The sequence below is a fragment of the Ranitomeya variabilis genome, chromosome 1 (assembly GCF_051348905.1).
Source record: "Ranitomeya variabilis isolate aRanVar5 chromosome 1, aRanVar5.hap1, whole genome shotgun sequence".
In the NCBI taxonomy this organism is placed as follows: Eukaryota; Metazoa; Chordata; class Amphibia; order Anura; family Dendrobatidae; genus Ranitomeya; species Ranitomeya variabilis.
Window position 1 is genome coordinate 182,610,041 of NC_135232.1, and position 15,569 is coordinate 182,625,609.

Genomic DNA, 15,569 nt, shown 5'->3' on the forward strand with positions numbered 1-15,569 from the left:
GTTTTGTTTTGTATCCAATCTTTCTAGTTTAACCAGGAATATATCACCATGTTCCTCTCAGCTCAGCAAGTTCTGAGCTTCCATTTAGTGGAATCGGTATGCAGTTGGGTTTCTAAAATGGCTTCTGACAGTCCTCACCCCCTTTTTTAGGCCATACACCACTTCTGAACATTTATTTGCCGAGCATTGGGGACCAACCATGTTCGCTATGGAGTGCTGGAGCGCCACATCACATTAATCACTGCAGACAGGCTAAAGATATATCCAAGTCCTGGAAAGCTCCTGTAATAACACTGGTGGTGTGAAAGTAGCATTCACTTCCCCTACAGACCTGAAGTGGAGGACTGCTTTGTTATAATGGGCAGAATATTTGGTTAAGGCTAATTACATTTAGGCTCAAGTCTTTGATCCACAAATTGCGTTTAGAGTGACTTGTCTTTTAAGGATCACTGTTTGGCAGCCTTTGTTATTGGACGTATACATAGACTGTGTTTATTGTATAATTACCATAGTCGTTGTAATGCAGCTTTACATAATGACATCGTGTCTATGGCCCGCAGATGAGAAGTGTTTCTGGGTGGCTGTCACTTTGAATTGATACAATGTACTGTTTGTTCTATGTCCCATATTACTTTACTTCTGTCTTCCAGCTAATTTATGTCTTACAGATGGAATAACAAGTATTCAAAGGTTTGCTCTTTAGCAAGAACAAGTGAGGTGGGAAAGCACCTTACTTTTTATTGCTTGTTATAAAAAAAAAATACTTTTATGCTTTACATATGGGGTCACTTCTTATAAAATACACTCTTGGAAAGCTTGGAAAAGCTCCATGAACTTTTGCTTCTGACTTTACCCCAATACCATTTTGGTTTTGATGGAATTTGTTGAATTCTCTAAAAGGGAAAAAAAAAACTAAAACTCTAAACGTTATTCTGTTTCAGTGGTCAGTCACCGAGCCAACTTTTTGGATCTCTTGGTGCCCTAGAGCCCCGCTTGTTGCTGCCTTTAGTTCTCTGACCGCTCAGTAATGGATTTTTTGTAACTGCATGATGAGTCCCCAAGTACGAGACGATCTCTGCAGTTTCTCATTGGGTTAATGCCTCAAAAGCTTTGTGCACATTCCATTTCAGTTATTTGGCTGGATATTTGCTTTTATCATTTTGGTGCTATGACATGTCCAAACACAATAATCTATTTTGTGACCCCGGATGGTTTTTTGCTAATTATTTCTATTTGAAAGACCCCAAAAGGCAAGATTTATTTTTGTAGTCTCTCATACATTATTGTCTCCTTTTATGCGACTATGATGGGAAAGCTTCTCTATGGTCATATTCTTTTATAAATATTCATGGGACCTTTTGCTTTAGTTTTAGTTAATAAAAGTGTTTCTTTTGACTGACCACAAAAATGTGCTGATCTCTAGAGAAGTGCATGGTCCACCTGACAGCAATTCATGCTGATCAACCCTTCTCCATACCAAACCAAATATATGGACAGGCTGGTCTTTGATTTACATTTCAATCTACACCTTTTATATCTTCTATCTTTTGCTGCATTCTCCTAGTAATTTGCAGTTTAGTTCATATGCAAATGAGGCACCAAGTGCTATGAGCACTTAAAGGCTTTGGTCAACTTTTTTATCCTCAGGAAAGGCCATCAATATCTGATTGGTGCATGCGTGCAACGACTTGCTTCTCCGACTGGAAGTTCTCAGATGCTGCCGAAACACAGCAGCTCCATCAAAACTATAGTGGTCCCTTCCGGGTACTACAGTTTAAAGCCCTATCCATTTGAATAGGGGGATGATTTTCCGTAACCCACACACCCACCAATCGAATGTTGATGGCCTATCCCATTAATATGCCATCAAGTATAAAGTAGTGCCCAAACCCTTTAAGGAGCCAGTGCCCCCTGAGGTAATTTCCCTGCCCTTTCCCATCCCCTAGACTCTTTAACTTGATTGGTAACTTAATGCATATATGACATCAGGCACCTAACAATGAAATCAAGCAGGCTAAGCAAGCTAGTTCTTTGCTCTCACCTAGAGTACTTAATGTTTTAATTTTATATGATTAACTCATCAATGCAGCAAGAGATAGAAGATATAAAGTGGTCAATAATATAGATGGGCGGGCCCCTGGATGTTCGGGTTCAGCCAAAAAAGTTTGGGTTCCAGAACAGTACCCAAACCTGGACCTCATTCACTTGAATGGGAGGCCCGAACATCCAGTGTTTGTCACGCTGTCATGTGCATGACAGCGCGGCAAACACCACTTCTGTTCGGTGAAATCATCCCCGCCGGTCTGAGAGGGTTCCCACACTCATCTGTGATCGGAGGTATAAAGCTCACCTCCGGTCACCTGATGGGACAACTGCTGCCACTAATAACAGTGAGAGCAGGAGCGACGGATGGGAGTATTCATCAGCCGCTCCTGCACTGTAAATAAATATTTTTTTTTTTAAAAATGGCGTGGATTCCCCAGTATTTTTGCTAACCAGCCAGGTAGCCCTCATCTGTCAGCTTCAGCAAGGCTAGTTATCAAGAATAGATGAGTCCCCACGCCATATTTTTTAATTATTTAAAAATATTTAGGATTCAGAGCCCTCAGTGGTTGATACCTTTTAATGGCTTACTGAAAAGATGGCAACAAATTGCAAGCTTTCGAGACTACTCAGGTCTCTTCATCAGGCATAGACCTGACCTGTCTATGCCTAATGAAGAGACCTGAGTAGTCTCGAAAGCTTGCAATTTGTTGCCATCTTTTCAGTTAGCCGTTAAAAGGTATCAACCACTGAGGGCTCTGAATTCTAAATATTTTTCTATCTACTGGCTAACACGGTACCAAGATATATATCTTTCCTTAATTATTTAAATAATTTAATTATTTAAATAGTTGGAAAAAAACGGCGTTAGGTCCCCTTCATTTTTGACAACGAGCATTGGTAAAGCAGACAGCTTGGGGCTGGTATTCTCTCGCTGGTAAGGGGCCATGGATACCCCCCCCCCGCCTAAAAATAGCAGCCTGCAGCTGCCCAGAAAAGGCACATTATTAGATGCTCCAATTCTGGCGCTTTGCCCAACTCTTCCAACTTGCCCTGTAGCGGTGGCAAGTGGAGTTGATGTGCCTTTTGTATTGTCAGCTGACATCAAGCCCATGGCTTACTAATGGAGATGCGTCTGTAAGACATCCATTACTGTTCCTACAGTTGTATGGTAAATAAAGACACCGCAAGAATAAAGTCCTTTATTAGAAATAAAACAAAACACAGTTTTCCATTTTTATTTAAATGCCTATTCTACCGAAGCCCTCGTTCTTCTGTAATAAAACTAAAATAAAAAAAACAATAATATCCCACGCCGTAATCCATATCTGGATGACTTCGTTTTCAACCTGGACGGTGCCAAGATGCGACCATCCAGGCTGAGAACCGTTGGAGACTGAACTGCAAACTCAGAGACAGGTGGTGACATCATCGAGGTTACCTCTGGTCAGTGAGGTTCCGTTCCCAGCTGGGCTGAACTGCTGTGACCTTGGTGACATCCCCACTAGCACCGTGAGAGTCCTTGATCATAAGGTAACATTTTTGTTAGCTTTATACTGCCTGGATCCACAGACCTATTTGTTAATCAGTGCTAGTGACATATTACCGCCGCCAGGGACTCTGATCCTGCAGTGCTAGACGTGTCCCTCTTCTTAAGCCAGTACATGTCCAGGCCTATCTGAAGTTTCTTAGAGAGCATCTGAATTATCCAGAAGAGTATTGGGAGAATATCATATGGTCTGAAGTAGAACTGTTTTGTAGAAACAAAACTCATTGTGTTTGTAGGAGACATAATGTTGCGTTGCAGCCAAAGAACACTATACCTACTGTGAAGCATGGGGGTGGCAACATCATCCTTTGGGGCTGTTTTTCTGCAAAGGGACCAGGACGACTGATCCTTGTACATGAAAGAATGAATGGGGTCATGTATCGTGAGATTTTGAGTGCAAACCTCCCATCAGCAAGGGCATTGAAAGATGAAACGTGAATGGGTCTTTCTCTAGAGGAAATCTGCATGGAGGAATGGGCCAATATACCACCAACAGTGTGTGCCAACCTTGTGAAGACTTACAGAAAACGTTTGACCTCTGTCATTTCTAACAAAGGATATATAACAAAATATTGAGAGAAACTTTTGTTAATGACCAAATACTTATTTTCCACCATAATTTGCAAAATAAATCTTGCCAAATCAGACAAGGTGATTTTCTGGATTTGTTTTCTCATTTTAGCTCTCATAGTTGTGGTCTACCTATGATGTCAATTACAGGCCTCTCTCATCTTTTTAAGTGGGAGAACTTGCACAGTTGGTGGCTGACTAAATACATTTTTTCCCCACTGTATCTGTTCAATGGTTTTATTTGCATTATTAAAAGCTAAGTTTTATATTACCACTTTTTTTGCTTTAATACTACTTACCACTAGTGGTTTATTACTCCTTTACCCATTGCTAATTACTCACATTGTGAGACTCCACTAGTCCCAAGGGGGGTTCCAATATCCAAGATAAAAAATAAGTCTTCACATCGAGGCCAGTTATTTAAATACACCTTACCACCTGCTTGGTTTCCATCTATCTCCACCTTCCCCTGGCCCTATGAAGCCAGAGCTGTCAAAGAGGTGGGTTGGAGATTGATGGAAAAACAAGCAGGTGGGAAGGTGTATTTGAATGATTGGCCCCGCCAAGAAGCGCCGAGCGGTGGTATTTTGAGCAGTCATTCTGTGCCGACAGTCCTTTTTTATCACAGGATTATGGCTCAAAGCACTGATGAAGGTTGTCCTGAATACTGCTTGCATTTTTTTTTTTTTTTTTTTGCCAGCACTGACATACACTGAACGGTCAGCGAGATACTGCTGACCCTCAACTAGGCTCAAATTTCGTGGAACTTAACCCAAAAGGTGTTCACCAAAAATGCCAGCAGCAATTTGCTATAAATCTTGCCTATCTGGCTTCTGGTATCTGTCATCCCTTTGTTAACCTAATCAGCAGGCTCTTTAAAGGGAACCTGTCACCACGTTTTTGGAAGATGGGATAAAAATAGTGTTAAATAGGGGCAGAGGTGGGCGTTACATTAGTGTGTTTGTTATGCGTTTATTACCCACCTAAGTTGCCGAAATACCTTTGCAAAGTCTCCGTTTTCGCCTGTCAATCAGGCTGGTCTGGTCAAAAGGGCGTTGTCTTCCCCCAGATTTTGCGTAGTTTTCCGTTGGTGGCGTAGTGGTGTGCGCATGCCCAAAGTCCTGAATCCTCTGCCAGGGGATTTAAAAGAGCGCGCTGTTCGTTTTCATTGGTGATCGGTGGGCGCGGCCATCTTCCTTTGGCCGCGCGTGCGCAGAAGCGGCGCTCTGCTGGCCGCGGCTTCAGGAAAATGGCCGCGGGATGCCATGTGCACATGGGATGCCATGTGCACACGTTAAGTATTTTTCGCGTTTTTTTCGCGTTTTTTCGCTATAAAAACGTGATAAAAACGCAAAAAAAACGCTTACATATGCCTCCCATTATTTTAAGTGTATTCCGCATTTTTTGTGCAAATGTAGCCTTTTTTTCCGCGAAAAAATCGCATCGCGGAAAAAAAAGCAACATGTTCATTAAAATGCGGAATTGCAGGGGATTCCGCACACCTAGGGGTCCATTGATCTGCTTACTTCCCGCACGGGGCTGTGCCCACGATGCGGGAAGTAAGCAGATCATGTGCGGTTGGTACCCAGGGTGGAGGAGAGGAGACTCTCCTCCACGCACTGGGCACCATATAAGTGGTCAAAAAATAAGAATTAAAATAAAAAATAGCGATATACTCACCCTCGATGTCTTCCCGCCTCCACTGCATGCTGTCGCTTCGGTTCCTGTAGCTGATGTGCGGCGAAGGACCTTGCCGATGACGTCACTGTCCTGTGATTGGTCGTGAGCGGTCATGTGACCGCTCACGTGACCGTGACGTCACGGAAGGTCCTGTGCGCACAGACCAGCTATAGGAAGACGAACGGACGCCGCTGATGAGATGTCTGGGTGAGTATAAGCATTTTTTTATTTTTTTTATTATTTTTAAACATTCTATCTTTTACTATAGATGCTGCATAAGCTGCATCTATAGTAAAAAGTTGGTCACACTTGTCAAACAGTATGTTTGACAAGTGTGACCAACTTGTCAGTCAGTTTTCCAAGCGATGCTACAGATCGCTTGGAAAACTTTAGCATTCTGCAAGCTAATTACGTTTGCAGAATGCTAAAAAAACGCGAAAAAAACGGAAAAAAAACGCAAAAAAAAATGCGGATTTCTTGCAGAAAATTTCCGGTTTTCTTCAGGAAATTTCTGCAAGAAATCCGCAACGTGTGCACATACCCTAAAGTCAGAAATCTTGAGGCCCTGTACATAAATAAGAAAATTCAGACAGTCAGTATGTGTATGTATGAGCGCATCTTGGCCACAGAAGGCATTTTATGCTGTCACTATTATATAGTTTGAGACTTTGTTGTTGGACTTTAATGGAAAAATAGTTATACGATCCAATATAGTGGTCGGACACTTGTCTTAAAAAGGTGTCATAGACCATCATTGTAAAAGTAGGGGATAACCTCTTTAAGCCTGGAAAGAGAAATCCAGGTTTCCTGCCAAGTAATTTGTTTTTTTGAACTTCACTAAAAGATTTCCTCCTCACATGTAAAGCGCCATGGAATAAATGGCGCTATAACAATAAATAATAATAATAATTTCCTGTTTGTTCAGTTGTGGGAATATGAAAAATTGCCAGTATGCTAATGTCAGATTAATTTATTGTAACCGTGAAAATAAACAATTTATTATAAAACACATTTGAGTTATACACTAAAAGAAAGTGTGTGTTGTGAGATTTACCGCATATACCGCAGAGAGTGTGTGTAATAATATAAATATATATACGGTATATATATATATATATATATATATATATATATATATATATATATATATATATATATATATATATATATATATATATATATATAATCATATCACGCGCGCATACGTATATTTATGGTATATAAATCTCATATACACACTACCACGTCTATGCACACATCTATACACACTCTCTGCAGTATATAAATCTCATTACACACACTTTCTTTTGGCGTATAACTCAAATGTTCTTGCCGAAAACCACATTGTCCAGACTGAAGAAAAACTTATCTGAAACATTGATGAACAGTTTTTTTTCCTGCTGTGGTTTTACACTACATGGCAGATGAACTGCTGGCTTTTCTTTTATGTATGTATATATGTATACCTTACATACATTGATATGTTTTTTTGCACTTTATCTTGCATAGTGCAGTTGGACCAAGATGGCTCTGTAGACTGTAGGCCTCTGTTCGCACAGCATGCATTTTGTAGCACTGGGCAGCCCGCCTGTATGTGCGTTAGTAATATTCTGTATTTGTAGATTTACTTTGTGGTAACTTTTTATTAGTAGCCTGACTCAAACCATACCTCTCATGAGCGCCATGCGTGTGGTAGACTACCGGCTTATGAAGCAAGCCTTTTAAAGGGTGATCTAACTAACTGCTGCCATGATTGACGGCATCTGGAAGGTCTCAGTTATGTTATTATGGGTAACAAAGTGGCTTTACAGGCAGCTCGATGGTTGATTGGAAGGGGCAGCTCTGTACACAAGGCGCTTTACTTCTAAATATCAAAATGTCAGCTAGTGAGAGTTTCCAGTGGTTGTCAGTCTACATACAGTATAGCTTATAGGATTTTGTATGTGGGCACCATGTTTCAGATGGGACGTGTCTCCTATGCCTTCTAACTTTTCCAGAAAACTCCCAGAAGCAGGAGAGAACTGCTGGACTTCCAGAAGAGTCGGAACATCTCCAGAACTTCCCTCTGGTTGCAGAGTACTGGCTTCAAGATGCGACGGGCATTGGCTTTAGGACAGAATGCTGCCTGACGGGTGTGAGACTCTGCCAAGACCAGACTTCATGCTCACAGCAGAGTGTTGTGCGGCAGAATGTACAGAGTCATGGGCTCCATGGCACACAGGGATTCTTTAAATATGGAAATATATTTTTTTAGGTCAGCTCACCACGTCTAATACTCTCCTGGGTGCTCGGAAAAAGTGTGCATATTCCATAACAGAAAGAAGATGGACATGGTTTATCTGGAGCCTTTAAAAAAACCAAACATCAGCCTAATTAGTAGTCACCATGACAGATTAAAAAAACAAATACTCCATCTAGCATCCCATAGGGTGTGTGCGGCCCCCAGTGCTCTGTGCAAGATAATATTGCAAGTTTATTAGGACAGTATGTAAAATGCCTTGTGAAGTAGCCATGCCACAGATTCCTTCCTGTTCAATACCATATTAAATGGAAGGTGCATTGGGTTCCATAAAAGTCTATGGGTACATACTCCCGTGTTTGAAAACGAATCGAGGCCAATTTCTGAAGATCACCGGTGTTGTTCACATTGGTCTTGATGAGAGGGCGTACTGAAGTCACTCTGTTGGTTCATGTGCCATGCCAGAAATCTTACTCCAGTCAGGCAGTAGAGTGAGAGTTCTGGCTTGTGTTGGACAAGCTGTGGCGTCACTGCCATTTTAGTAGAGCTGAGAGAAACTGACATGAAAACCCCCAAAATTGCAAAACCTAGGCTCCATTCAGTTGCCCCTAAATTTTGTGACTTTTCAAAGCTTTTACGCCAGAATTCTGGCATGAATGCTTTGATAAATCATTCTATAGTGTTTATACAGCCGTAACACAGCCTTAAGTAGGAGGCCCCTGTTGGGATTTATTTAAAAAATAAAAAAAATCACAGGTGAAGAGCGAGGATAGCAAACACTCCCCCAGTATTCTCCACTGTCCAGAGCGCTGGTGCGCCGGTGGTCACCTCTGGTTATTGTCTCTTGCAGCAGCCGTGATGTGTTGTGCATGGACATTTGCAGCAAATCGCTGAGCTCTGGGGTCTCTGATCACGCATGTAAGTTTGACACATCCTTGCTGCAGCCATAGGAGTATTGGTGCTGGAGGGGATTTTAGGGGGTTGTTAGGCTATTTCACATTATCATTATACTGATTTTATTTCTTTTTTAACTAGTAGACAACTCTGTTAAACTGGGGTCCGACCTTTCACACGGCAGAGTTGTTTGCTGCTCAGAAACTGCTAAACACAAGTCCCAGTATATTTTTGGTTTATCATTTGGAATTAAATGCTGACTTCTTATTAATAGCTGCTTGCTTTCTGCAAGACATGTGTGGAGACCTCAGCCTGAGAATCGCTGGTGGTAAATTGGGCTTGTTATGCATAATCTACGGTATTTATTAGATCGGGTTTTATTCTATGCCCATGGCCTTCTTTTTTCGTCTATAATATCACACTCTAATTTCCGCATCGGGAGGTAATCGTGGCTGATAATGTCATATTTGCAGTGTTGCTTGAACAATGTATTGTGCACTAACCCTATCTATTAGACTAAAATAGCTGCTTTAAACCAGCATGTGCCCCTGCAGATCTGCTGATGTGACGTCCTCTGCCCATGTGGAGGTGAGCAGAGCCGCTTTACACCCTTATAATAGAATTTATTTTGTAAATTCAGGACAAATAATCTATAAAGTCTGCTCATATTAGTTTTCGCGTAGAATAACTATGCCAATAGGGCTCTAAAAATAAGACTAAACGGTTTACATATTTCTGTGGTCATGATTAACTGACAGAAACCTGGCTGTTTTACCCATCCTGGTCCATAGCAAAGGTGGAACATTCTATGAAAAGTGACACTATGAGCCAGTTATGGTTTCCAGAGCCTTGGCTTAAGCATGAAGTGTCTTTTTTATTTTTCGGGCTGTTTATTTTATACCATAGATTGTTTGTTTTTTTCAAGAAGTTCTGGTAAGGTAATATGCAGGAAGAAATGTATAAGAGGGCCTTTAGGCAGGTGCTCATGTTGATCCTTCATGAGCGTACCACCACTCCTCTGCCACTTCTTGAGTAAGAACCATGCTGGTTCTAAACGCGTCGTCTGTAGTCTAATTTTTATTCCCCCTTTTCTAATTCCCCTTTGTTTTTAATTGTCTTTCATTAAATGTGAAGTTTTAACTTTCTACATTTTTTTTCTTTTGGGATTACTTGATTTTTTTTTTTTTTTAGATTGCTTCTGTGCCCCACTCTGAGACTGCAGAGGAAGTGGGAAACCTAGCGATGAGCTGTACACTATACAGAATAAAAATCCCCAAAATGGAGAGGATTTTTATTACGTGAATTGTAATGGTGCTTGTTTTTATAGCTTACAGGGACCTCACTGCGATAGAGTACAATGCAATGTGTCTGGTCATTGCACTGGAGTGGTCAGTTGTTGGGTTTTTTTGTGTATATCTCTTACTGTTTTTCAAATTAAATGTGATTCTTTACTAAAATGTTCTGCTGAGCTAATTCACGGACATCTGTGTAATTACTTCTGGCGGTCATCAGATCTGGCCATGATGGATAAAGAAGTAGAAGTAAAATACGGTCGTTTTGCTGGTTCTCCCCAGAAGCACTATTATGGGGCAACGTCCTTACTCCCCTTTTGGAGATAAAGTTGAGGGCTGCTTGGAGGTGACATTCCTCTATAGTCCAACTATTACAACCTGGACATTTTATTCGAATGCCACCGGAGTGGTAGCCCGGAGCCAAATCGTCTAATTCAGTGTAGCTAGAGTCTAGCAAAGGGCTTAAAGAGGTGGTCTGAAGTCGAAGTATTTTTCCCCCAAATCCCTATGTATTTAGAGCAATATTGTAAACTATTTTCTGTAGAGACCTGCGCTGCCCCCACAAGTGGACCCGCCTGGTATTCTGACAATGAGCTCTGTTGCCAGCTCGTTAATGTTGGTTTGAGCCGGCAACAGAGAGCTCGCAATGTAGAGCGCGCAGGGACCAGCCCAGCCACGGAAGTGAGAGAATAGAAAAGAAGTTACTTAGTGTAGTTAAGGAAGGAGAGGGAATTTTTAAGTACGGTATATTAGAAAATAGTTTAGGCTAGTTTCACACTAGCGTTTACCTGATCTGCGGCAGGCTGCGGACTTTCTCCGTGAAGCCCCGCCCTCGGCCGCACCTCCGCCGCTAGCTCCGCCTACTTCTGCATGCGGCCCGCATGCGGCCTCCGTACCTATCTTTAACATTAGGTACGCAGGTTGTGCGGCTGTATGCGGATGCTGCCGCATGCGTCGTTTTGACGATGTGGAAAAAAAAATGCTACAGGCTGCGTCCTACGCTGGTCGCCGCATCGTCAAAACGACGCATGCGGCAGCATACGCATACAGCGGCACGACCTGCGTACCTAATGTTAAAGATAGGTACGGTGGTCACATGCGGGCTGCATGCAGAAGTAGGCGGAGCTAGCGGCGGAGGTGCGGCCGAGGGCGGGGCTTCACGGAGGAAGTCCGCAGCCTGCCGCAGATCTGGTAAACGCTAGTGTGAAACTAGCCTTAGATTATGGCAATAAATGGGGATTTAGGAGGAAAATAACTTTACCTTCAGACCACCCCTTTAAGTTGAGTTTAGGGTCTCCTGCCTGCCGAACATATTTTCTAATTATACCAATTTTCCTCTGTTCTAAGGAAAAGTTGATGACTACTTCTAATTCCCAGGGAATAAATAGTAAGACTTACTCCTCACCTTGGATGTGATAAGAGATATGCTTCAGCGCATCAGCTACACAGCAACAATGATGAAGTTTCCTTTCTGTGGCCAGCCTAAGCAGCAATTCAGTATAAAGATAGGACCGCAGGCATAAGGCTGGGGCTCGACAGCAACTGTGGCTACAACACAGGTCAAACAGCCAAAGATTGCTATGTGATACATACCTGCATAATGCAGGTGAATGGGTCCCATGGCAACCCCTAAGGTGCTGGCGCAAAGAGTCAGACCCAGATTTTTTGTGACTTGCTTATTGCAAAGTGATCCAGATACAGCAGTGGCACATAGTGATCTGTGGCCACGTGTCTATCACCACAAGCCTAAATATGATGTGTACATGTTGGCGGGTATTTGGTTTTGGCAGTAGAAAAATCTGCTGCAGAGTATCAGCAGGAAAAACGCTCCATAAAATGCAAGTGTTTTTGCATCCATTTTTTTCCCCCAAGAAATGTCAGGCTGCAAATTTGAAAAAATGGTTTGAGGGTATGTGCTCGTGGTCATAAAACGCTGCGGGTTGAACGCTGCGTACCTCCACAGCGTCAAGATGTTACAGCATAGTGGATGGGCTTCATTATTCACTATGTGTGCACAGATACCCACGGCTTACCTGTGGAGATGGACATTCGGCGCATCTTTCCAGACTGCAGCATGTCTATTTATCTTGCGGAGATAAGATGAGAGGAGATGAGTCTCCACAAGATAAATGTCACCCATACAATGTATTGGATGCGGTGATTCTGCACGGTTCAGTGATCACAGAAGAGTCAGCTTCGTTCAAATGTCGGCAGCGCTTTTCTACGCAGTGGACATAGGCTGCGTCCAAAGCGCTGCCTAATCCTGACCATGGACACATACCCTCAAAATTCAAATTTGCATGGAAAAAGCAAGTGGTGTGTGTGCATGAGATTCAGAAAGCTGTTTCACTGTGCTGGTACTGTAAAATGGCATGTTTGGTTTGTTTTGTTTTTTGTCTTTTTTGCAACAGTGTGTGTGTGAGCAAGCCCCTACTAAATAAAAAAAAAAGTTTGAAATTTGAGGTTTTTGGCACAATTCTGTGTACTATCTGCCTGTTCTATTAAACCTATATGTGTAATTTGAACAATCAGTATTCCTCACTGTTCTGAGTCAGAAGCCATTTTTCGCTGGATGCCTCATTTGGTCCTCCCCACCCTTCTCCACAGTTTTCCACCCATTGAACGTGGATGCATCCCATATACTGAAGTAATAGAGCCCCCGTTTACATTTCTATTACATATAGACGAAGCTGACCTGATTGTGCCCATTGCAGCTAATATGTGGTGTTTATACCGATGCATAAAGTGCTTTTCCAGTTCTGCTTCTTCATAATTCTTGTCTGGAATTCCTTTACTCCCACAGGTGGTGAGGATGCGGGCAGATGTCAAGAAAGTGAAGGCTCTAACAATCCGCAAGCTGATCCGCCATGTCTCGCAGCTGAAATCCAGAAAGTTAGTCACTCAATATTTTAATGTCCTTTTAACTTGTTACATATCCACAGTATAAGTGTTTTTCCATGCGTGTGGTAGCGCTCATCTCCTCTATTAGTTTTATCAACTATAATAGTGGTTGTGGTACTTACATTTCCTTGGCCCATTCTTGCCTTCAGCAACCAGTTATCCAGCACCTAAAGATAATTCCATAGAAAAGATTGTATGAAGAAAGGGGGTGTTTGATGGGCACACGCCTCCATTGCCAACATTTTTCAAGCTTTACACATTCAGTGGTTAAAGGTCGCCCCTCCCCATGTATCATTCAGGATTCCGTTTGTCACATACATGTTATTTACTTATAGAACACAAACTAATTCTATCTAGTGGAGCTGTTCACGTGTCTGTTTTTCCCATTACACAAGATTGCACCAGAGAGATGAGTCTCCATACTACAACTGGATAGCAAGCCTAGAACAAATAAAAGGCCACCCACTTCCTCCTTTGGTAATATTCTGACGTTTGTACAGAGGAGCTTGGAGAGTGCCGCCTGAGAATCTGAAGATTGCAGTGACTAGGTCAGTCTGTTGGTCCCTAGGATATGTATCTCCACAAGGAGTAGTCTAGTTGTCTTGGGTAGCCCTACTCTTTAGGCCTGCTGCCTCATTGGCTTGGCCCTCTGTCTCATGCCTCGACTTAGGACAAAAGCTTTTGTCTCTAGTTTCTGAATTATAGCAGTAGTGTTTATGTAGATGCTATGGAGGGACCCAGTCAGTCTCTATCTCCTTTTATTTGAAACTAGATGGAGGCCCAGTGCTATCGCATCGGGAGGGCGGTAATGTCACGATGGGGGCAGGCATGCAGCGCTGTTGTTGCTTAATGGCATCTTGTAATCTAATGACTTTTGCATCAGGGGACCCATGATCTTGTCGCCTATGCTTATATGCATTTTTTTTGTCCCAGCGATGCTGTTGCTCTTCATCTTTGTGCAGACAGATAGCGGCGGTCACATTAAAACTGCGCATGCGCTCCTCCTGTACAAAGATGGAGGCAGTCAGTGAATCATTCGGCTGATCCCAGCGGCGGCGTGTTCGCGACGGTGGTCCTCTGGTGGTACCGTGCAAGAGGCTGAGTGAGTGTGTGTGTGTGGTGCGTATGGCATATAGACTGTGTGTGGTGCAACGGTGTTCCGCTGTTGGTACCAGCAGCAGTTTCCATATTGAGACACCCATCACTTAGGTGTCCCAATATGGTGGTTGGTGAGTTTCCTCTGCTTGGAATTCTAGGATACGGTGACATCTGGACAGAACAGCAAGTGAAAACATTACAAGGCAATTATATAAATAGACAATTTGAGTTAATTTGTTCGCTACTCTATGGCCTTGAAATATCTGGCTGTGAAGGGGGTTAGAAGAATGCTCAAACTGACTCACAATCTGAAGGATTCAATGGATAAATTAAAGCTTCTTGTTCTGTGAGGGTTATACTTAGTAAGAATTATATGTCAGTACTCCTACTTTGAGCTCTAGAATGGTCTCTGACTTTATTTCTAATTGATATTGTAAGACGATAAAACAAGTAAGTCTTAATCTAAACACTTATTTATAGTGGTATGAGGGATGAATTTGCTGGAGGTCTGGTGATTTCAGTAGTCTGTGCATATTCAGAATTGGAGTGGTAAGAGCCAGTAAGTTTTTGGCCCATACCGCTATTTGGTCCATCTTCAAACTCCCATCTGTATAAAGTCTTCTGAAATAAGGACAGGTTTGGTTTGAAAATATTATCTCTCAAGACTCTCTTGTATGTTAAATTTGCTTTCCGTTCTACGGAAAGGGGTAGCAGAAAAAAAAAGTGGTTCACCTCTGCATATCTGGTGAGGTTTTGTCAAATATGTTGGCGGTGTGTATAGAGATATACACATTTGTTCATCTACATAAGTGTGTACAGTTCTGCTCATCGAAACAAAATGATAGTTTAAAGTTAAAATTTTTTAAATTTACTTTGTGTCTCTCTCTCCTACACCACCTCCTCACCTCGCCCCCTTGTCTGTCGGTGTCCCTCAAGGCTCAGTTCTGGGACCCCTACTCTCACCTCTACGCCGATGACACACAGATCTACCTGACCTCACGTCCTTAGTGACCAAAATCCCACACGGTGTGTCTATCTCGGCTTTCTTTTCTGCTCGCTTTCTAAAACTGAACATGGACAAAACAGAATTCATCATCTTTCCCCCATCTCACTCTACCCCTCCACAAGACCTATCCATCAATGTCAATGGCTGCTCACTTTCCCCTGTCCCGCATGCTCATTGCCTCGGGGTGATCCTCGACTCTGCCCTCTCTTTCAAGCCACATATCCAAGCCCTTACCTCCTCCTGCCATCTCAAACTCAAAAATATTTCCCGGATCCGCGCATTTCTCGACAATGAAAC

At 42.5% G+C, this 15,569-nt stretch overlaps 1 protein-coding gene across 2 annotated transcripts in view; it reads left to right on the forward strand.

Annotated features, from left to right (window-relative positions):
• SRFBP1 (serum response factor binding protein 1) overlaps positions 1 to 15,569 on the forward strand; it is a 108,124-nt gene that overhangs the window by 27,612 nt on the left and 64,943 nt on the right. For both annotated transcript variants that reach the window (XM_077290890.1, XM_077290898.1), the window contains exon 2: positions 13,071 to 13,159. In XM_077290890.1, coding sequence (XP_077147005.1) covers positions 13,071 to 13,159 — 89 coding nt within the window. The remainder of the gene's footprint in view (positions 1 to 13,070; positions 13,160 to 15,569) is intronic.